This window comes from Pongo pygmaeus, chromosome 15, assembly GCF_028885625.2.
Source record: "Pongo pygmaeus isolate AG05252 chromosome 15, NHGRI_mPonPyg2-v2.0_pri, whole genome shotgun sequence".
In the NCBI taxonomy this organism is placed as follows: domain Eukaryota; kingdom Metazoa; phylum Chordata; class Mammalia; order Primates; family Hominidae; genus Pongo; species Pongo pygmaeus.
This window is the reverse complement of record NC_072388.2, coordinates 23,037,103-23,059,293: the sequence shown is the minus strand read 5'-3', so window position 1 is coordinate 23,059,293 and position 22,191 is coordinate 23,037,103. Positions and strand designations below refer to the sequence as shown.

The window sequence follows — 22,191 nt, the reverse complement described above, 5'->3', positions numbered from 1 at the left end:
AAAAAAAAAACATGTTTACCAAAACCTCATTTATCTCCTAATGACACCAATGACAAGGTGTGTTTACCAAAAATCAAGTAAATGAATGGTATCTTTCAGTATGCATTGTGATTCCCTTGCTTTTAATAGGAGAAACATTTTATGGCATAGTTATCTATTCAAAGTACATTCCCGCTGCTCACATGCACACCTCACAAAATGCTAATAATGAAGAATGATTAAATATATAAATTGTTACTATAGACTAAAATAGCAAGAGGGAATCTTCCTACCAAAGTTTAGGGGCCAGATTAATATAGGTCATTGCTGAGAACCTAAAGGAATCCCTTTTCCAGGAAATTGGGAAGATAATACATGGTCTGAATTCTGACATTTGTCAGTGTTTAGTTAGGCTATCTCAATTTGTGTGATACTAGTTTCCTAGGAACATGTATCAATACTGTAAGATTTGGGGTTTGCTTCATAAACAGAGAAATGTAGACTCTCCATACACTTGGATAAAGATGAGCCTTATGATTGCGATCAAAGTCTTTGTTTTAGCCTTTATGAATCTTTTGACAGGAGTAATCTAGAAACAGCAGTTTTTATAGATTGAGATTAGTAGTTATTTCATTGTCTTTTCCAGGATTCGGCAGAGTTTGATTTGTTGTTTGAAAATGCTTTTGACCAGTGGGTAGCCAGCACAGCGTCAGAAAAATGCACCTTCTTCCAGATCCTCCACCATACCTGCCAGAGGTACCTCACGGACAGGAAGCCAGAGTTTATTAACTGCCAATCCAAAATTATGGGAGGTGAGTGGACATTTGTGTGACTTTAGTCATCCTGTTTCTTTAGACTCACTTTTACTTAAGAAGTTAGGAGTTCAGCAGCATAATTAAAGACAAAAACAAGAGAAGAATCAATATGCTCAGAGCTAGACAACATAAGAACCATTCCAGGGAGTTTATTGTATGGTAAATTTAGACACAAAGGTATGTTTTCACTCTTATCCAAAAGCTGGTCTTTTTTAGAATTAGCCTTCTAGTTCTTATCTGCACTTAGCTAAGATTATTTGTATGATGAGAACAAAACTGCTCCTTTATTAGAAAAACCTTTTATTTTGGTTTCTTTACTACCTTTTCTATAATTTCATTGCAGAACACTATTTTCTGGGTTGCCTTTTTCTATTTTTTCTCAAGATGTTTTACAAATATTAGTATAAAAATTCCAACAGATGCTTCCCCTTTCTTTCAAAAGCAACTCGTGTTTATTCCTTGAATGGCATACAGAGCTGAGTTAGGATGAGTACAGTAAGCCACTGTAAAGGGGTGAGTACCAGCATCAGCAACATAATGAGAAATGTTTAGAGGGTGCTTAGCACATTTTTTAGGTGGCATTTCTTTTTAGAGAATTGAAACTGTGCTAAAAATATAAAAGCCTTGACAACTCTGTGAGTTGGGGAAGAGTGTTTATATCATTGGTCTTTTCACTGACCTGTCTCTTGGTTTTGAAAGACTGTTTTTAAAAATGCACCAGCTTTGCCTTAATCAGATAAATGAAGATCACATTAAATACATCACATCTTCTCCTTGGGCTGTATATATGTTTCATATGAACATACAGCAGAATCCATTACTCTGTCCTAGCAACTGACACACATACTGTCATTTTGCCATTAGTTACTAGAAGTTGTATAGAGAAGTTATTATCCAATTCTTTGGTATTATCCACTGAGGTGTTGGCATTCCTTTTAAGTAGGAAGTTGCTTACATCATAAGAACCTTGAAAAGTCTTTCTTAGGTATTTATGCAGCTTATTTTGTTATAGTTTCTCTGTTTAATCCCAGGAAAATACAAGAGGTGATGAATGGTGTATATTTTTTCAAGGGGTCACATCCTATGGTACAAAAGTGAAAAATATTAGACATAGATGTTTAAAGGAAAGGGAATTTCAAACACTGACCTATTTGGAAAATATAATGAGATATAGCTCTGTATCATGTCTGCGCCACCAGTGCTCTTAAAATGACTCCTGCTTTGAAAGTCCCGCCTTAACGGACTTGGCAGAAGGTTGAAGCACACCAGGCTTAGGACCACAGATGGCCACATTTTCAGTGAATGGAAAGTTGGCCAGGAAATCCCAGGTTTCCCTCATTCTTCACTAGGTGGAGTTTGCTCTGATAGCCTAGAATCACATTTGTTTCTTAATCTTCAGTTCCTGCTATGAAGCATTTTTCTCATCCATGTCCATATGGTCAGTAGCTTGCATGGCTAGCATGTAAGCACAGAGTCTCTTCTCAAAATAATGTGACATTATGGATTTGGAATTTCTGTTGCTGTTGGAGAAAGACTCCCCTCAAGCATTCCACTTCTTCATGTTCCATCCTGGGCAGTGTGGCCAGAAACAGACCAAGTGCCATAGAAACTACCACACTTCCTCAGAATGGAAATGTGGATGGAAGCAAAAGGGCCACATACTCACTGTCCTTCCAAGGGAAACGAGCTACCTCCTTCATTCTAAGGTTAGGGATAGCTTTGCTGACTCTTCCTCTTCCTCCCTTAACAGACTGCACTAGGCAGTCCCCCTGCTCTGTTGCCCCTAAAGATCTCATTTCTTCTCTAGGAACAGGCTTTTTCTTTCAATTTTCATTCAATTACAGTTCATTATCCAATCATACAATAAATGAGAACTAAGAACCTACTACATGCTAGTCACTGTGCTACATATTGGATATAGAGAATAATTCTATATTTGGTCCCTTAATCGACCCTAATTGCCACTACTCAAATCCCAGACTGATAGATCTCTAATTTGTTCTTCCTTTGCCTTCCTGAATATCCTCAGACCTTCCCACACAGCACCACCACACTGCTTCTGTCCATCATTGAGCCAGCCCTTCAGCTTTCTTTCATTGCCTTGTGAACCCCAAATTATGCAGAGTTGAGATGGGAACTCATATGTCCAATGTTAAATTGTTGGTATGTGTATTTAGGCAAGCCGAATATGGGTTTCCTGTAGTAAGAAAAAATTAGAATAAGTTAATGAAACCAAATGCCAGAATTGCCTTTGCCTTGTGTGACTGTAGGTGTGTCTTTCGGCTGCTATAGACTTCAGTTTTCCCAGGTGTCACATGTAGAGGTTAGACTAGATGCTATATAGAATCTCTTTCAGTTCCATCATTTTGAAAGTCTGTAATTCCTAAATTATAGTTTTATTGTGTAGGTTAATTGCTTCTTATCTAAAGAATCAAATTAAAGATTTAGTGCAATTAAATATTGACAAGTCCTGGATTACTAAGGAAGGCACAAAAAGGTTTAAATTAAGCATGTAGTAATTTGTTGGCAGCGCATATAACCTTAATGAATGCAGCATGTCTTAAACAGTTGCTTATCCTTGATAATAGTTGTGCCAACACACCCTAATAAATTAATATGCTGATTAGTCTTCTTTTCTGCCAGTTATCACACTTCTGAGACTTCAAAAATAGATGTTTCTGGAGCCACTACATTCTGACCTCTTTAACTTTTGGGTATCTTCCACATCTTTAGGATATGACATCTGTTGCCAATTTCACAGTATCTTTTGGTCTCTCCCTATAGTATGGGCCACAAGTCCTAGATACAATTGTTTCTTATACCATGCAATAGGATAGTTTTATGATTTTAAAGAACTAATACTGGTGTTTGTATGCTGCCCAACACCAGATTCTGTACATATGTTATCTAATTTAATTTTTATAGCAGACTTTGGAAATATACTTTATCAACTCCATTTTATAGAGAAGGAAACAGAATCAGAGAGATCAAACAGCTTGCCAAGGGTCATATAACTAGTAAGTAGTAAAGATAAGATGCCAGGGCAGGCCCACTCATTGGCTCCTTAAAGCCACTGAGTGGCATGCTCCAGGAAACACCATTGACATTGTCTTTGTTATGAATGGTGCCCCCTAGAGTTGTACATGAATTGCTGGGAATATTTTAGCCGCTACATTCTGGGTATTAAAAAGGGAGGTGGGAGAAAACCTGCTATATGGATAGTTTTAACTTTTTTCCTAGTTTTGTCCCAGGAAAATATTTAAGATAATTCTTAAGCTATTTTTTTCATCCTAAGAACAATCGAGTCATCAAGCACCTTTAAAATCATCTTGCTTTTTGTTTTTTGTGTTTGTCCACCAGAACTTCAATAGAGGAAATAGATGAAAGCACTGGGAAGACAGTGCAGTCCTAGCCACTTACAGGGCCTCTCAGGTACTCTATGCCAACCTAAAATAATGAAAAGGGTCAGAATCTAGAGAGACTTTAAGTGCAAAGGTTGAGGACAAGCCCACCCAAGAAGCACAGATTCCTAGCAATAGAAGTCAGTGTTACAAAGCATAGACGTGTGAGATTGCTTATGTAGACAAAGCCTGGGGAATTTTAGCAGAATTTCAGCATCTTTCTATGTAAGGCTTAATACATAGTCACAGTGACCTGATTAGTTCAGACGGTCCTCCTCTTTTGAGAAAGGTACATTTAACATTCCATTGCAGTTACTGCAGATGTAACTGTCATGGGGTCCCTGTTCAGAGCACCATCTGGTCTGAGTTAGGTCAGGACAATAAAGAATGCCGTTAATCTCTAACAAAGATTTGTGATTGGAAGGTAGAGTTCTGGTCTCTGGTCTCCTAGTCATTTACAGAACAAAAACAATGAGGAAGAGAGTTAAGCTATCATCTAAGAAGTAGAATTGCAAAACATGCTACATGACTCAGATCACAGCCACATCTCTCTGAAGGCTTAAAGTGTTTTGGGGGTTCCAACAGCTTTTAAATTGTATTTATTTTCACAGCTGTATCTGGTCCAACCCTGTCATTGGGAAAACTGAGGCCCAGCAATTTTGAATGACTTTGTTAAGGCCAGGGACTATGCAACAACCTACAGAGATTGAAGGCAGAGGTGTGGAGCCAGATCTGGCTGCTGAAATGTGACATGACCTCATGAGTGACAGGGGTCCCTGAAAGTAAAGTCTTTAGTTCATATGGTTTGGATTTACTTCTTCTGAAATGGTAGCTTTTATTTTCTCTGTGTTTATTGTAAACAGAAATGATGTTATACTGTTATACATGTGATGACACATTTGTACTTCAAAGGTGCCTCAAAGAAGTTAATAACGTGTTATTAGACTCCAGAGGAGGGACTTGCTTTCAGCTAATTCATTTCAAAGAGACATTGAGAATGATGGTTCTATCGCAAGGACAAAAAACCAAACACCACATGTTCTAATTCATAGGTGGGAATTGAACAATGAGAACACATGGACACAGGAAGGGGAGCATCACACACCGGGGCCTGTCGTGGGGTGGGGGGAGTGGGGAGGGATAACGTTAGGAGATATACCTAATGTTAAATGATGAGTTCCTAGGTGCAGCACACCAACATGGTATATGTATACATGTGTAACTAACCTGCACATTGTGCACATGTACCCTAAAATTTAAAGTATAATTAAAAAAAAAAAAAAGAGACGTGGTCTGCCCCAAATAGATTGTCAGTATAGATAATGGGTATGCCATATTAGGTCAAGGTCCCAAGGAAGACTTTGTTACTTTACTTACATCAGTATTCTTTAAATGTGAGTAAATCCCATATGGCTCCCACATTGCTTTCATTTGTGTTGACCAATTTATAATGGTTACTGTTGGTCTAGTATTCATATGCCTAATACTGTGAACTGTAGAAATCTTTGGTGATACTGGCAATTTCTGTATTAGAACCACAAAGTAGGTTCTTTGCAAACCCATTTTCTTTTTCATTAAGAGGTATAAATTATTTGCAAGAAAAAGTAATTTATTCTTCAAGATAAGCATAAACTGAAGCATATCCAAGCCTTTTTCTTGAACTCTGAGCCCGAATACCCTAGCTGACTCATTCAGTTCCCTCTTAACTATTTCACCTGTTGTATGTCATCCTTCAGTGATTCCACAAGCATTTACTCAGCACTATGTAAATGTGCTAAACTAGCTGCGGAGATCCAACCACACAGTAGGCACCTTCACCAGCTTGACCTACTTTCTGGACATATCAGATGTAAATAGACATGAAACATTGCCGTGACAGCAGGGGGATGGCTGAGCTGGAGGTTAAAGGATGGTTAGCAGTTGCCAGACAGACAAGGGCAAGATGAAATTAGCTCTCTCTTATTGCAACAGTTAATCCAGACAATTTTATTTCAATGTTAGCTGTATTCAGAGTTTGAATGTGGCAGATTGTTTTTTCACAAAGCAGGCTATTTTGAAGTGCCATATATTTTCATCATCATCAAAGGGTATTTCTTAAGCATTACACTTCTATGCACAGCCCTTCAGATGACAGTATAAAGCCCAGACTTCAGAGCTCTATTAGAATTCTAGGGACACAGATGTCTCTGATGTCATCTTCATACCAGGCTGGCCCTCACTTACCCCTGCTGATTGGTATGCTAAAGGAAACCCAATGGCTTTACTGTGGATTCCCCCAGGATAGGATAGAATCTCAGGATTCAATCAAACTGTGACTTTGTTTGTTCTTTTCTTCCAAACAATACAAAGTCATCCCTAAGTGAGGTGTGCAACTGTTTCACCTTGTGTGTGTCCCAGGCATGGAAAAAAAAAGTGATTGGTGTGGTCATTCTTAATCCCAATATATTAATATAATACTTTAAAGGACTCTATAACATTTGCCATGATTTCTATGTTATTTTTCCTTCTGTTTTAACTCTGTCGATGAATAAAGACTTTGAAGTGTGAACCTCACACTCCTACGCATGCTCCAACCAGGGGTGCATTAGAATGAATTGTTTATTTCTCAAGAATAAAGTCGTGTATAATTTTTCCCCTAGGGATCAAACTTCAATATCCTTGGGAGATGCACACACACATATTAGAGATTATAATTCACAGAGATAAGTTGTATTAAAACCACCATATGGTTGCTTCTTGATGCCTGAATGTAGACATAGAACAGCAGAGGAGGCCAGGCTTCTTAGCTGATTCACTGTTGTGACAGTGCAGTGAAATGTTTCTTATAGTTCTTGAAATCAACAAGAATCCATGGCATAGTTCCTCCAGTGACTATTTTTGTTGCCCTTGGGAAAATAATAAACTTCAGTTTCCTCCACCAAGTACAAATGAGGAAAATGATTCATGAGGAACTAGCCCAAGATCCCACAGCCATTAAGAGATACAGCTGATGTTTCAGTCAAGACCTGCTACTTAGTCCTCATCTATTAAATGGAGACCGTGACTTCCAAGTTCCCTTAATAAGCACAAGTCTTCTTTTCCTTATATCAAGTCAGCTAAGCAAAAGAGGGGATGACACCAATTTAGCAAGATCTTTGTGTGAATTCAGTTGAAAATTATGTTTGAAAGTTCTCCGTAAATTGTTACATAATTATATTAATCATGTACACACACAGACTTAGCCACTCTTCCATCACTCCATCCTCCTCATTGCAGCCAATATATCTTTTCCTAGACAGCATGATATTTCATTTAAGACAAGTCTTAAATGAAAGTTCTTTCAGAGAGAGAAAGAAACTAAGACTAGAAACAAAATAAAAACATCAATACAAACAACAGTACAAATATTTAAAGCATAGAATCAGAAAAGCCCAGTTTGGAAGTTTTGTGTTTTTGTTATTGGGATCCCAGCAGTGTACCCACTGCATCAAACACAAATGTATTTATAGTCCTATGTGACCCATCAAAGTAACCATCTGATATTGGCTGAGCACTATTAGGGACATGATATTCAGCAGAAACTGTGAGATGTTTTTGGATAGGAATCTTTCATGTATTTTTTAAGTTGAGGATGACATTACTAGTCATTATGTTTTGTATGTGTGTGTTTTCTCATATTTCCTCATTCAGCCATTCAACCTCATCTTGTTCCCAGAGAGGTAGATACTTGTATTTTAAGTGAAAAAATTGGAAGTAACTAAGGACTACTTCCTTAGGTTCCATCCAATTCTGTGTGTGATATAAATGACTAGAAACTAAAGAAAAATGGGTCACAGATGCAATTTTTTTTCATTGCTCATTGGCTGTAAGCTACGCTGAAATGCGTGCTGTGAAACAGCTGGTGGGTTATAGTTAGTCATCCTGAGCTAGGAGTGGCTTTGTGCATTAAAATGCTTTTGAGTCATATCCCTTCATCAAAATTTTGTACCAAACCAAGACTTATGTAAAGGTACTTCCAAAATACCATTTTTGTCTGGACAAGGATTGTAAACATGTTTTGTCTATGCCATAGTTAAACAACCTGCAGTAGATAAGAGCCATTCCTATTTTCAGAATCAACCAGAAGACATAAATATACAACTTGATCTAGAAAAAAAGAGCACAGACTGGATTCACTTACCCTTCTCTTTGACAGCATCACTCATTAGCTGTGTAACTTCGTCTGAGCTGCTTAAGTTATACTCAGCCTCTCTATGCTTTTCTGTGTCATGGATACAACATATGCCTTGAAGGGATGGCATGAGGATTAAAGTAAATTATAAAGGGTTAAGTCAAATGGGATTTTTGAAAAATGCCAGTACATGCCTAAATATTCTGTGTTTTTTTAAACACTACAAATATGCATATTCATAATATTTCATGATTTCTCCCAGCATATTTATCAAAAGCCTTTTCTTCTGAAAGAAGCAAGGGAATATTCTTGAGCTTTCCTAATCTGTGGTAGCCATAAGAATTGGGGGGAAAAGAATTTCTTTGTTCCAAGTGAGAATGAGCTGAGCTATACTATAGATGTTTCAAATGTCTGGGATGCTGAGTTGTTTGCTATGCTTTATAGAATGCTGAATGTGTTGCATTTTATGTTTGACATTTATAGAGTGCACATGTTACTGCTGACTTAACCAAAACAACAACGTTTAAAATATATCAAGTAACACTGTGCCAGAGATCAGGGCACATAATTCAGATCTTCCAGTAGGAAAGAAAAAAACCTAAAACATGTTTTCTGAACTTTACAAGAGAATGGAAATATTCCTTTTCTACCAACATGTCCTCAGCCTAGAATAATTCCTTGAGTCCACCTCTTTCTACTTCCAAAACTGGAGATACATGAGTCAGAGGTAAAATTACTTAACATTGTTAGACATGAAGTGGTAGTTCTGAAACAGACATAAAAGGCATTCTGCATTATGCTCATACATTTAAATTTACAGACATACGAAAGTTTTTTAAAATTTTGGGAGACATAAATTTGCCAACCATTTTTGAAGGAAGGATGTTTTCTAAAATCTTTACATCTACTATCATCATAGTTTCATAAAAGAAAGTTTAACATTAACAATAAACAATAAAAGGATATAATCTCTGAGACTAAAGGGGCTGTTCTTAAGTTAGAAACATTTACCTTTATGAAAAGCTTACTTCATTGTGCTTATTTCACATAGGCAATAAAAACTCTACCATCCACTGGCATTTAAAAGCTGTTGTTCTGCTGTAACATAGAAGCATCAAGAACTAAAAAGTACATGGAATTTTAGTGAAGAGAAGCTGTAAATTCTCAAGAACAATAACACAGCTAATGAGTGATGCCATCAAAGAGAAGGATAAGTGAATCCAGTCTGTGCTCTTTTCTTTGTCATTTAGTAATTTGTCAAATTCACCCCCACTTCTGGGGAAGCCATTCAGAATACACACTCTTTGGAGAGCAGATGGGAATATAATCTTCAAGGTTGAAGGCCATAGTCCTATTCCATACCTGGAATAGAGATTAGGAATTTGGGCATAGTATATGAGAAACTATATAGGAATATGAGATTTCTAAAACCTTTAGTGAAGGGGTAAATAAAACCTGGAATAGAGGTTAGGAATTTGGGCATAGTATATGAGAAACTATATAGGAATATGAGATTTCTAAAACCTTTAGTGAAGGGGTAAATAAAATGGTCTCTTTTGTTCACATTATATGATAAACTTCTAAAAATTTTAACCATGTTTCTGATCATTAAAGTAAGGTTGAATAATAAGACTTAGCATAGGTAGTTCTTTGAAAATTGGACGTTGATTTAAAACTCTGAAGTTGAAAACTTCAAATTTGTAGGAGCAAACATTCCTTACTTATCCTTCTACCTGCAATATACCTACCCAGGACTAGGTTCATTGCAAGAAGCTAGAGCATTAGAGTTGCCAGATTTCACCAATAAAAATGCAGGACATGTTACTTGCAACATATTTATACTAAAAAATGATCCATTATTCAGCTGGAATTCAAATTTTGCTGGATGTCATTTTTATCTGCCAACCTTTATGGACATCCACTCTCCCAGTTTGTAGTCAGCCAAAACAAATATGGAAAACAAAGAACGTTTATGGTATGTAGACAAATAAACCTTATGGTGGCCAAACGATTATAAGGACTTTGGGAGAATTTGAGATGGAGATCTCAAAGGCATAACGTGTTAGTCATTCAAAGATACAAACAGAAAGAAAAATATGAGACAGGCTGCTAAAGGGATATTCAGAGAACTTAGAAAATTAGTGTTATATTGTGGCTATTCTACATAGAATAATGCTGTAAAATGCAAATTATAGGTAGTAGGAAATATTAGAATTTCACTAAAGCACTTTTATAACTGAACATCAAATTCCTGGTTAATTTTGCAGGGAAAGATAGTTCAGTCTTGAGTCAGAATGTCTTTGGCTTGGTTTTCAGGAGTTAGTTTATTGTTAATAATAAAAGGAGCCTGCCATAGACTCTTGGGGGCACCCAGCAAAACCAAGCCTCTCATTCACAGAGGAAGAGGGAAAAGCTTACATTGCAAAGAACTCTAAGATACATTGTCTTTCAGTTCTGGACTCTAGAAACCTAAAATCAGTGAGTAGGGCTGTGTCCTTCTGGAGGCCCCAGGGAAGAACTTGTTTCCTTGCCTTTTCCACCTTCTAGAAGCTGATTATGTTCCTTGGTTCATGGTCCCCTCCTAAATGTTCAAAGCCCCCAGCATCCTCAAATCTCTTTATCTGTCTCTGACACCCCTGCCTTCCTTTGTGTTTATATTGGGTCCACCCAGGTAATTCAGCGTAATCTTCCCCTCTGGAGATACTTAATCATATCTGCAAAGTCCTTCTTACCATGCACAGCTTCTGGGGACTAGAGTGTGGACAAGTTTGGGAAGCCGTTATTCTGCCTACCACACCATTTTCTTAAACAATTCTGAAAGCTGTAATATACTCTACTGTGTAATATTGTCCTACATTTAATTTTTTATAAGATATACTTTTATATATGTCCTATAGACTATATTACTTCTGCTAATCTGTTCTAATTTAAGACATTTAAATTTAGAAGCACCTAAACTTTTTATGAAGACCCAGTACTTAAGTGACTAAAAGGACTTGCCATGTTCTGTAATATCAAAAAGTTCCTTACTTTAGCAGCTGGTATACTTCTATCTTGGCTCTTTCTCTTTACTTAAGGGATTTGTTTTCCTTAATAATTACATGGGTTTTTTACACATTTCTTAGGGTACTTGATAGTTAAAGCTTTTGATGGCCAGGCGCCATGGCTCATGCCTGTAATCCCAGCACTTTGGGAGGCCAAGGTGGGCGGATCACGAGGTCAGGAGATCGAGACCATCCTGGCTAACACAGTGAAACCCCGTCTCTACTAAAAGTACAAAAAAAAATTAGCCTGGCCTGGTGGCATATGCCTGTAGTCACAGCTACTCGGGAGGCTGAGGCAGGAGAATTGCTTGAACCTGAGAGGTGGAGGTTGCAGTGAGCCGAGATCACGCCACTGCACTCCAGCCTGGGCGACAGAGTGAGACTCCACCTCAAAAAAAAAAAAAAAAGTTTTTGATGATGGAGATATTGAAAATCAGTTGATTTTGTTAAAAATCATTCTTTTCCTTGATATGTCTCTTCCTTGTCTCCTCCTAAAATCATCATAATGCCCCACTTGTAAATAACTTGGTGGTGTTCCTCTTGAGAGACTAACAATTCCCTTTTCAGCTTTGATAAAAGATGTCAAGGTCAAGTTTATTTAATATATAATCATTACAGACAAGTTCACATTCACTGGCTGGATTTACCTCTTTAATTCAATATACATTTAAAAGTGATTCAACATGAACACCTGAAATGCAGTTTTCATGGTAACTTAACAATTTTCTGTATCACTTAGGGTATGTAATCCCTTCACTATACTGTTGAATTATCATTGTTAGGATCTGTTTCTATTCACAGAACACTTCTGACACAAGCTATGTGGGTTTTCCACACCAAGTAACTCTCCAATTCTCTGGAGCATCAATTGGGTGCCCTACAATTTAATCCAGTTCTGACACTAACTACCCAGGGTTAGTGCAGACCCTGCTGGTTAAGGGCTCAGTCCCACAGGACTACTCCCCACTTCAGATGCCAGTCACAAGTAGTGGGTCCTCAGGTTACCCATACGTCTGTCCGACTTGGCTACAAATTGGAGGTTCCCATGATCTCTTCCTCAGGTTTGATAATGTGCTATACCAGCTCACAGAACTCAGGGAAATCCTTTTCTTACATGTACAGGTGTATTATAAAGGATATTACAAAGAATGTAAATGAACAGCCAGATGAAGAGGTACATAGGGCAAGGTCCAGAAGAGTCCAGAGCATAGGGGCTTCTGTCCCCATGGAGTTGAGGTGTGCTACTCTCCCTGCCCATGTGTGTGTTCACCAACCTGAAAGCTCTCTAGATCCCATCATTTAGGGGCTTCTATTGGGGTTTCATTACCTAATTATGATTGATTAAGTCATTAAGCCATTGGTGATTGACTGTATCTCCAGCCTCTCTCCCCTCCCTGAGGTCAGGATGAGGGGGTGGGGCCGAAAGTTAAAACCCTCTAATCTCATGACTGGTTTAGCAGCCAGCCCCTAGCCTCCAAAAGTCACCTCATAAACTCAGGTATTATTGAAGGGGGCTTATTACAAATAACAAAAGATACTCCTCTCATTCCTGTCGTGCAGGGAATTCCAAGGATTTTAGGAGCTCTGTGCCAGGAACTGAGGGCAGAGACCAAATATATATTCTTACTGTGTCACATGTTGTTTATAAATCTTGTCTTCCTGGTAGGATGTGGTATGATGTCATTAAAAAGATAAAGGCTTTCAATACACAGATCTGGGTTTGAATTTCTGGTCTGTCACTTACTGGACAGAGCAGGTCTGTTATTGGTCTGTGGATGAATTACTTAAAGTGTAAGCTTGACTTCCTCTTTTTAAACAGAATACTAATGCTTGCCCTGTAGTAAGTTGTAAGGATTTAACAAGATCATGTATAAAACATATAGCATGGTGCATAGGGAGTACCACGGAACATCGTGAGCACTCAGTGGGAGCTTATAATTAATGTCTTCTTTTAATCTTGTCTTCCTGTTGTCCTGCCTTCCCTCCCGTTAAGGGAAATTTGTATAGAACCTGCTTTCTCCCTGGACACAGGAGATAATGGAAGTAGAGAAACACGGCTTTGAGTGTCCCTTAGGTCAGATACAGTAGAAGTACAGTTGTCTGTATTTATATGTATTTGTATTTACATGTATTTGTATTTATATTTTTCTTGCCTTCCAGGAAAAAAGCCTGTGAATGCTAATAACACCGATAGTCACCATACTAAATCCCTACTATATACGAGGCAATTTTTTAGTTTACATTTAACTACAAAAAGTAGTTATTGTTATTCCTGTTTTACAGGTGAAGAAACTGAGCCTCAGAGAGGTTATTTATCTAGCCTGAAATCATATCCATAATAAAGGGCAGTCAAGATTTGAACCCAAGTCTATCTCTAGAATCTGTTCTTTCCCCCTTCCCCATTAGAGAGAGAAAATAGAAAAATTCTTCAAAGCAACTATCTTTTTTTTTTTTTTTCTTATACTTTAAGTTCTGGGATACATGTGCAGAACATGCAGGTTTGTAACAAAAGTATACATGTGCCATGGTGGTTTGCTACACCCATCAACCCATCATCTACGTTAGGCATTTCTGCTAACGCTATCCCTCCCCTTGCCCCCAACCCCCTGACAGGCCCCAGTGTGTGATATTCCCCTCCCTCTGTCCATGTGTTTTCATTGTTCAACACCCACTTATGAGTGAGAACATGCAGTGTTTGGTTTTCTGTTCCTGTGTTAGTTTGCTGAGAATAATGGTTTCCAGCTTCGTCCATGTCCCTGAGAATGAGAATGACATGAACTCATTCTTTTTTATGGCTGCATAGTATTCCATGGTGTATGTGTGCCACATTTTCTTTATCCAGTCTATCATTGATGGGCATTTGGGTTGGTTCCATGTCTTTGTTATTGTAAATAGTGCCACAATAAACATACTTGTGCATGTACCTTTATAGTAGAATGATTTTATAATCCTTTGGGTATATACCCAGTAATGGGATTGCTGGGTCAAATGGTATTTCTGGTTCTAGATCCTTGAGGAATCACCACACTGTCTTCCACAACGGTTGAATTAATTAACACTCCCACCAACAGTGTAAAAGTGTTCCTATTTCTCCACATCCTCTCCAGCATCTGTTGTTTCCTGGCTTTTTAATGATTGCCATTCTAATTGTCATGAGATGGTATGTCATTGTGGTTTTGATTTGCATTTCTCTAATGACCAGTGATGATGAGCTTTTTTTCATATGTTTGTTGGCTGCCTAAATGTCTTCTCTTGAGAAGTGTCTGTTCATATCTTTTGCCTACTTTTTGATGAGGTTGTTTGGTTTTTTCTTGTAAATTTGTTTAAGTTCCTTGTAGATTCTGGATATTAGCCATTTGTCAGATGGATAGATTTCAAAAATGTTCTCCCATTCTGTAGGTTGCCAGTTCACTCTGGTGATAGTTTCTTTCGCCAAAGCAGCTATCATTACTGCATGTTTTTATCTTACAGTTCCAAGTGTTCCTCCAACAAAATTAGAATATATTCTCATTTCAATAGCAATTAGTATTGTTATTGACATTGGTTGATATATTTCAGTATAAGATTTAAATTAAGGAATACACTTCCTTATCATTATTAAGTTATTTTCCAGTTAAGCACTTGACCGTTAAGTTCACTTTCCTAGTTCTGCCCTGTCTTACAGTGTTTCAATCTATTTTCTTTTCCTCTAGAAATACATTTAAAAGTATATTACAATTCAAAAGTAAAATGCAATTTGATTTGTTGAAATTCAACATATACCTAAATATTCAGTAATACACATGTTATGTGAAGTGTGGTACATTTATATTCCTCAACTCTTGTGCATAATAACACTTACAGGCCAGCAACATGAGTGGGTAAATAAAATGGAGACCTAGGTAAGGCAGCCTTCAGAATAGAATATGTATAAATCTCTCTTTGGAAATAAAAGTCCTGGATAAATGTGACAAAGCTTTCTTCATTGGTCATTAAGAAAATAATTCCAAAATTGTGACTCCCCTCTTCTGGGCCTGTTATACTTCCCAGCTTTATCCGTTAAAAGCTGAATAAATGCATGTACAAATAGCTGGATTTCTCTCTGATTAAGATTAAGTAAAACTGCAGAAGTTTTAAGCTGTAATGCAGATCATAATAGATACAGCCACTGAATTGTTACTTCTTGTCAACCCTTTTTTTTCCTGTTAAAAAAAGTAAATTAAAATTTATCATTTGGGGTTATCTGATTTCAGGTAGTGAGTAAATAAGAAAGTCTGTCAGTAAGGCATAATCATCTTTTCTTTTCCTTTGTTTGCTGGTAAAAAAAAAAAAAAAAAGAAAAAAAAGAGAAAAGTAAGTATTACCTTTGCTGGGCAATGCAGAATTTTTGGATTGTTGTGTTGATAAAAATGAATGTTTGGGAAATTGAATATTGGAGCAGTTTGGCATTGTAAATTTGTATTTTGAGGCTCCTTCAGCTCTATCACATGGTATCACAGTACCATGAATAGAGGAAATTAAAAAGAAATAGCCATTTTCAGGAAAAAGAAAACGTAAGTATATCCATAAACCAGAAACGTAACAGAATCACAAAGCAATTAGTAGGATTAAAGCTGTTGTCTGCTGGATTCCAGGTCTGGAAGGAAGAAGTTTGACTTCCATGCTACTATAGGGACTACAAGTGTACCCACGCAAAGCGTGGATATAGGAGCTAGATTTGCTGCTTGATACCAAGTCTTCTTAGCCCAAGAAAGGAGTTTACAAATATGCTGTGACCAACTGCTCCTTAGGGCAGTGGCTTATAAGAACCTGTGTTCCAGAGAGCAAGAGAAAACAAACATAGTCTCCCACCCGAGACCTGGATCCAACTGGCCACTAGCCTGGGACTGACTCTGCCATATCCCACATGTTACCCAGAACAAGAGCCTCAGACCATTGCTTTAAATCCTGTTGTACCAGGGACCAGCACAGGAAATAATAAAACTGTTACATAGGAAGAAAAGGTCAAGGCAATGAGGAGAAGCAGGAAGAAATTAAAATCTCCCACTGAAGAATATTGTGCACACTAAAATTCTACATGAGAAAGCCAGCAAAAATAACAAATGAGAATTGAATTCACCCCAAATGAAATGAAAGTAACAATGAACTCCGATAATGACTTTAAGTATATTTATGATACTCAAAAGATAAAGGAAGAAATTAGAAAAAACGTTAAGATGTTATAACATAGGAAGTAAAATGAAAAGACAAAGTGATAGAAAAAAATAATTCTGGAAATGAAAAATGTAGTCTCTGAAATAGACTCATTTGATAGAATAAACTCTAGACTGGGCAGAGTCAAAGACAGAATTAATGAACTATAAGATAATCATGAGAAATTCACCCATAATACAGTACATAGCAATGAAGAATATAAAGGATGAGTTGTACATGGAAGATAAAACAAGAGGCTCTACCATTCATCTCAGGAATTTTTAAAGAAGGTTTGAGAATGGCAGAAAACCAGTATTTGAAAAGATAATGGCTAAAACTTGCTGAATTGAAGACTCAGATTAAGAATATCACCAAGTGCCACACTTGAAAATAAAGCTTTACCTAGGGAAAAACATAATGAAATAGAACACTTGGGACAAAGGGAAAATATTAAAAGCTATAAAAAATACAGTTTTCCTACTGTGGAAGGATAAACTGATGGCTTGTTCCCAGCAACAAGAGATGCCAAAAGTCAATACATTAATATCTTCAAAGTTCCAGAAATAACTCTCAATCTAGAATTCTGTATCCAGCTAGACTGTAATATAGATGTAAGAGAAATACAAAGATATATTCATAAAAGCAAAGATTGATTATTCACCACCTCCAGCCCCTTGCTGATAGAAGTATTAAATGATGTGCTTCAATATGAAGCACAGTGAACCCAAAGGGTAGGAGTGGAGTGTAAGAAACAGTAATGATTGCAAACATGGTAAAAATACACTGCCAATCTCTTGTCTAATGATTATTTTAAAATTACCTGGAATGTTTTCTTGAAATAACTGGAACTAAAATTCTAAACAAAAGTAATAAGGAATACATGCTGTATGTTCAATGGATAGTTAATCCATGCTGAAGTTCATTCCAAGAAGGATAGCTACTGAATTAATTTGACAGGAAAAAAAAAAGCAGTTACATTTGTTAGACTTCTAGTTTTAAAATGATAGAATATAAAAGGATATTCCCCTCTTTTCTTGAAAATTATCCACAATCAGCTCAGAGAATTTATAAGTGCAAACTCTATCTCTGATGAAATGAGTATCTGTCTCGAATTACAAACTCCTGTATGTGGGGAAGGGTTGACAAATGCAGTAAAGGTGAAGGTAGATTCCCAAGAGAGAACTCTCATACCTGCAGTCTCAGATAAAGCCTAAAGCCCTCAGAATGAGATGATCCAAAGTGTGTGTCAGTAATCCCTTCTTTAGAACAATGGAGCAGAAGCCAGGAAAGCTCTGGGAGTAATGGGCCCAAATTGGCACAGTGCTGGGACAAGCAAGGAAAGAAGGCTAAACAAAGAATCACACTGTCAAAGCCATATTGTCAGGAATCAATCTGTTCATGGGCTAAAGTGGAGGACAGAATCTGAATTCCAAGCAATCCTGTGATCGCATCTTGTTGAGGAAAAGTAAAGGCTCAAGAGGCCTCTGTCACATACACAGCCCTGCATCATAAGGAGAATGCCAGCTAGCCTGGAAAGTAGTCCTCTTCCCTCCTCAGTACCATAAATCTCCTGCCAGTAGCTGTTCACCTTATTTTCAAATCAATGATAATCCCAACGGAACCAGCAGAGGTGGTTCCATCACTTACCATAAGTAGATCCTTGGGCATTTATAACCTGTCTAAGCCATGGTTTTTGTTTTTGTAAAATAGAGTAATAGTTCTCCCATATAGTACTGTGGGGAGGATTAAATAACATAATATACCTAAAACACTAGGCATGCCTAAAACACTAGGTGTAATATACCTAAAACATATCACATGGTAAGGAGTCAGTAAATATTTACTGATGACAAAGATCAGCCAGGTGGAATTCTCAGGGCTGAGAACTGACTTGCCTTCCTTGTCCTCTTTCTCTCTAGAAAGCAGTGGTTAAGAACACAGATTCAGTAGCAAGAATTCTACTTCAAATCCTGCATCTTTTGTTGCCTACCATTATGATTTCAGCCAAATTATTTAGCTGACCCTCAGTTTTCTCATTTGTAAAGAAGGGATAATAATAGTACCTATCTCCCAAAGTTGTTTTGAGGATTAAATGAGTTGTCACAGAGCACTTTGAACTTTGAACAGTGCCTGGCACTGAGTAAATACAGTACGTATTAGCTATTAGTACTTTTATTTTTCAAGAATGACAAGTCACACAATATACAAGATTACCATACTTTTTGGGTTTTTAGGGACAGTCACCTCGGAGATGTGATTATTCAAACACAGAATCAAATTTGACTGAATTTTTTTTTCAAGACATAGGGTATAATATCCTATTGCTCAATTGTATATTCTAAATTTTGATTAGGAGACTATGGGATAATGTATCTATAGATCATGAACCAAATTCTCTTTTGCTTATGGTTAGTCCTTTTTTAAGGTAAATGAACAGCATGTGTTATATAAATTGGTGATGTGCTGGTACCAGCCAGTTGTGATAACTTATTAGTTACGACCCCAGAGCAAAGATCCACAAAAGAGAAAGGAATTCCATTCCTTTCTCTCCGTGTGGGAAATGTCAGATTAGGACTTGAACAGCTTGCTGCTGATCTTTTTGTTAAGGGATGCTGTCAACACAGATATGTCTAAAATTAGAGATCAGAACAGAAGGAGGGCAGGCGGGGACAGACAATGCAACTTTCACTCACAATCACAGAACTCAACTCCCGTGTAGTTGCTTGGCCAGGCTCCCACTTGAGAAGGGAGATTTTGTAATGTTTCCAGCCTTCATTTTTATGGCCTGTTGGACTTCGTATGATCTGGGCTTTCTTTTACCTTTCTTTTTTAATGGTTTAGTTTTTTTTATTATTATTGTTTCATGTTCTTTAGCCTGGTTGACTTTTTAATCTCAGCCTATAGAAAGCATCACAATTTAAATCTCTTAGAAATTTTCAAATGGATAAGAAGTAGCAGGAATTAAATAAGGAAGGGCAGTTGAGTTGTCCATGAATATAGCTGTTTATGCTCAATCTTGCTCACTCTCCCTCAGAACATTTCTAAAAGGAAGTAGCCTCTAGGTGCTTAATAAGACATGAAAGGGCCCTTAAGTTACTGGCCATTTTTTCTTTTTTTTGAGATGGGATCTCTATCTGTCACCCAGGCTGGGGTGCAGTGGTGTGATCTCGGCTCACTGCAACCTCCATCTCCCGAGTTCAATCGATCCTTCTGCCTCAGCCTCCTGAATAGCTGGGACTACAGGTGCAAGCCACCACGCCTGGCTAATTTTTGTATTTTTAGTAGAGATGGGGTTTCACCATACTGGCCAGGCTGGTCTCGAACTCCTGACCTCATGATCCACCGGCCTTGGCCTCCCAAAGTGCTAGGATTACAGGCATGAGCCACCACGCCCAGCCTGGCCATTTTTTTGAATGTCCACATTTCCTTCAATTCCACAGTTACAGACCACAGCAGATATGTTGATGCTTATTTAAAAACCATTGAAGCTTGCTGGGCATAGTGACACACACCAATAATCCCAGCATTTTGGGAGGCTGAGTTGGGTAGATTGCTTGAGCCCAGGAATTCCAGACCAACCTGGGCAATGTGGCAAAACCTCGTCTCTACAAAAAGTACAAAAATTAGCCAGGAGTAGTGGCATGCACCTATAATCCCAGCTACTTGGGAGGCTGAGGTGGGAGGATCATTGCTATGCACTAAGATCGTGCTACTGCACTCCAGCCTAAGCAACTGAGTGAAACTCTTTCTCAAAAAATAAAAATTAAAATTAGAAAAAAACGGTGAAGCTCTCAGTTGGGAAACTGAATCTAGATCTTTGATCAGAATTTAATAAGAAGGAAAGATTCTTTTTGGCAGCCAAAGTCCAGGAGGTTGTTAGCTGTTGTTCTTCCTTTCCAGTTGTTATTTCCAGCCATCCACAGCTCACCAGGGCATCTCTGACACTTACCCTCCCTGGAGATGACTCAGTCTGGCAGACATCTCTTAGGATGGGAAAGTCTGAGAGATGTTCATACAGCTTGTCGTGTTAGAGCTGTATCCTAGACCCTTTTAATTAATAGTAGTATTATATGCCCTATTTATTGATTGACTCTTAATTTTTAATTTTGCAGAGATTAATTCTGTCCTAGCCTTTGCCGAAATGAGCACAAGTTCCTGTAGCAGAGCTCTAACTTGACTGGGGTGTTAGGTGTTCTATGTTTACTCAGCCCCAAAGTCCTGGGACCTGAGAGTTCCAACCTGCTAACACAGTTCCTCCTGCTCATCACTCCCAAAACCACAGAGCAACATTTTGCTGGCCTTTTTTTTTTTCCTGCTTTTGACTAAAGCATATACACAAATGTGTCCACAGGAAGAACTTAACTTGTGATTATGCAATTTGAGAATATAGTTAGGTAGCAATTTCAGATTTCATATAATGGATATGATTCTACCCCCGAACTTAAGTAGAGAAAGATAGATGCTACTAGCTTCTTAACAGGAGTAATAATTTAAATATTTTGATGAAAATAGTTGTCTGTTTGACCTTCAAGTTTGCATAGTTCTTAGACCACTTTTCATCTTTAAAAATACAAATTTTCCTATGTTCCACAGAACTTAGGAATTTGTCCTATTTTCTTTCATCCTCCCTGCTGTTTCTACCCCTTGTTTTAGATCATTTGTGTCAAGTTACATTTATTCAAACTAAGCAAAGCATTCAATTACTTAAAAAAGGAATAGAAAAAATTGCAATGCCATATATACTCTGTAACCTCTAATAATTATGTCTGTATCACCTAACATATGAATTAAAATATTCATGTTCTTGATGTCTTTTAGTCCACAAAAGGAAATGATTACTACATTTTGTCAAACTAATGCCAATTTGATGATATGTTAAAACATTTAGCTTGCAGCTGAAAGTTAGTAAGCCATATAAGGTAAGGCTTTAATTATAGATCTGTCCTGCTGCAAAAGTGCTTGATTAGACTCATGTAAAATTTTACTTGAAGCAGGATTTTTACTGAAGATTTAAAGAATTAAGAAAAAAAGATATCTTTTTCCATTCATTTTTCTTTTTCTTCTGTTGATTTTTATCCATCCTGCTACCCTACTTTCTTCCTATTACAAGGACTAACGTAAGGAAAATTTAGTCTGTCAATAGCTACCCTTTTGACTGGTTATTGATTTTCACTTCTTTTTTTTTTTTTTTTTTTGAGAGGGAGTCTTGCTCTGTCACCCAAGCTGGCAAGCTGGAGTGCAGTGGTGTGATCTCAGCTCACTGCAACCTCTGCCCCCCTGGGTTCAAGCAATTCTCCCTGACTCAGCCTCCCGAGTAGCTGGGATTGCAGGTGCCCGCCACCACACCCGGCTAATTTTTGTATTTTTAGTAGAGATGGGGTTTTCACCATGTTGGCCAGACTGGCCTTGAGCTGCTAACCTCAGGTGGTCCGCTTGCCTCGACCTCCCAAAGTGCTGGGATTACAGGTGTGAGCCATCACGCGCAGTCTGATTTTTACTTCTGAGTTGTAAATTTTCAAACACTATTTATCTTTAGTAGTTTGACCAGGTCTTGAGTACAAAATAAATATTTTACACTTACAAAGTCTCTTTCTGTACTGAATCAAGTATTACCAGTATTAAAGGCATGT

General features: G+C 37.6%; 1 protein-coding gene across 8 annotated transcripts in view; it reads left to right on the top strand.

Moving 5' to 3' along the window:
• STXBP6 (syntaxin binding protein 6) overlaps nt 1-22,191 on the top strand; it is a 244,777-nt gene that overhangs the window by 189,681 nt on the left and 32,905 nt on the right. For all 8 annotated transcript variants that reach the window (XM_063651492.1, XM_054449071.2, XM_054449067.2 and 5 more), the window contains one exon: nt 626-791. In XM_063651492.1, the coding sequence (XP_063507562.1) occupies nt 626-791 (166 nt within the window). The remainder of the gene's footprint in view (nt 1-625; nt 792-22,191) is intronic.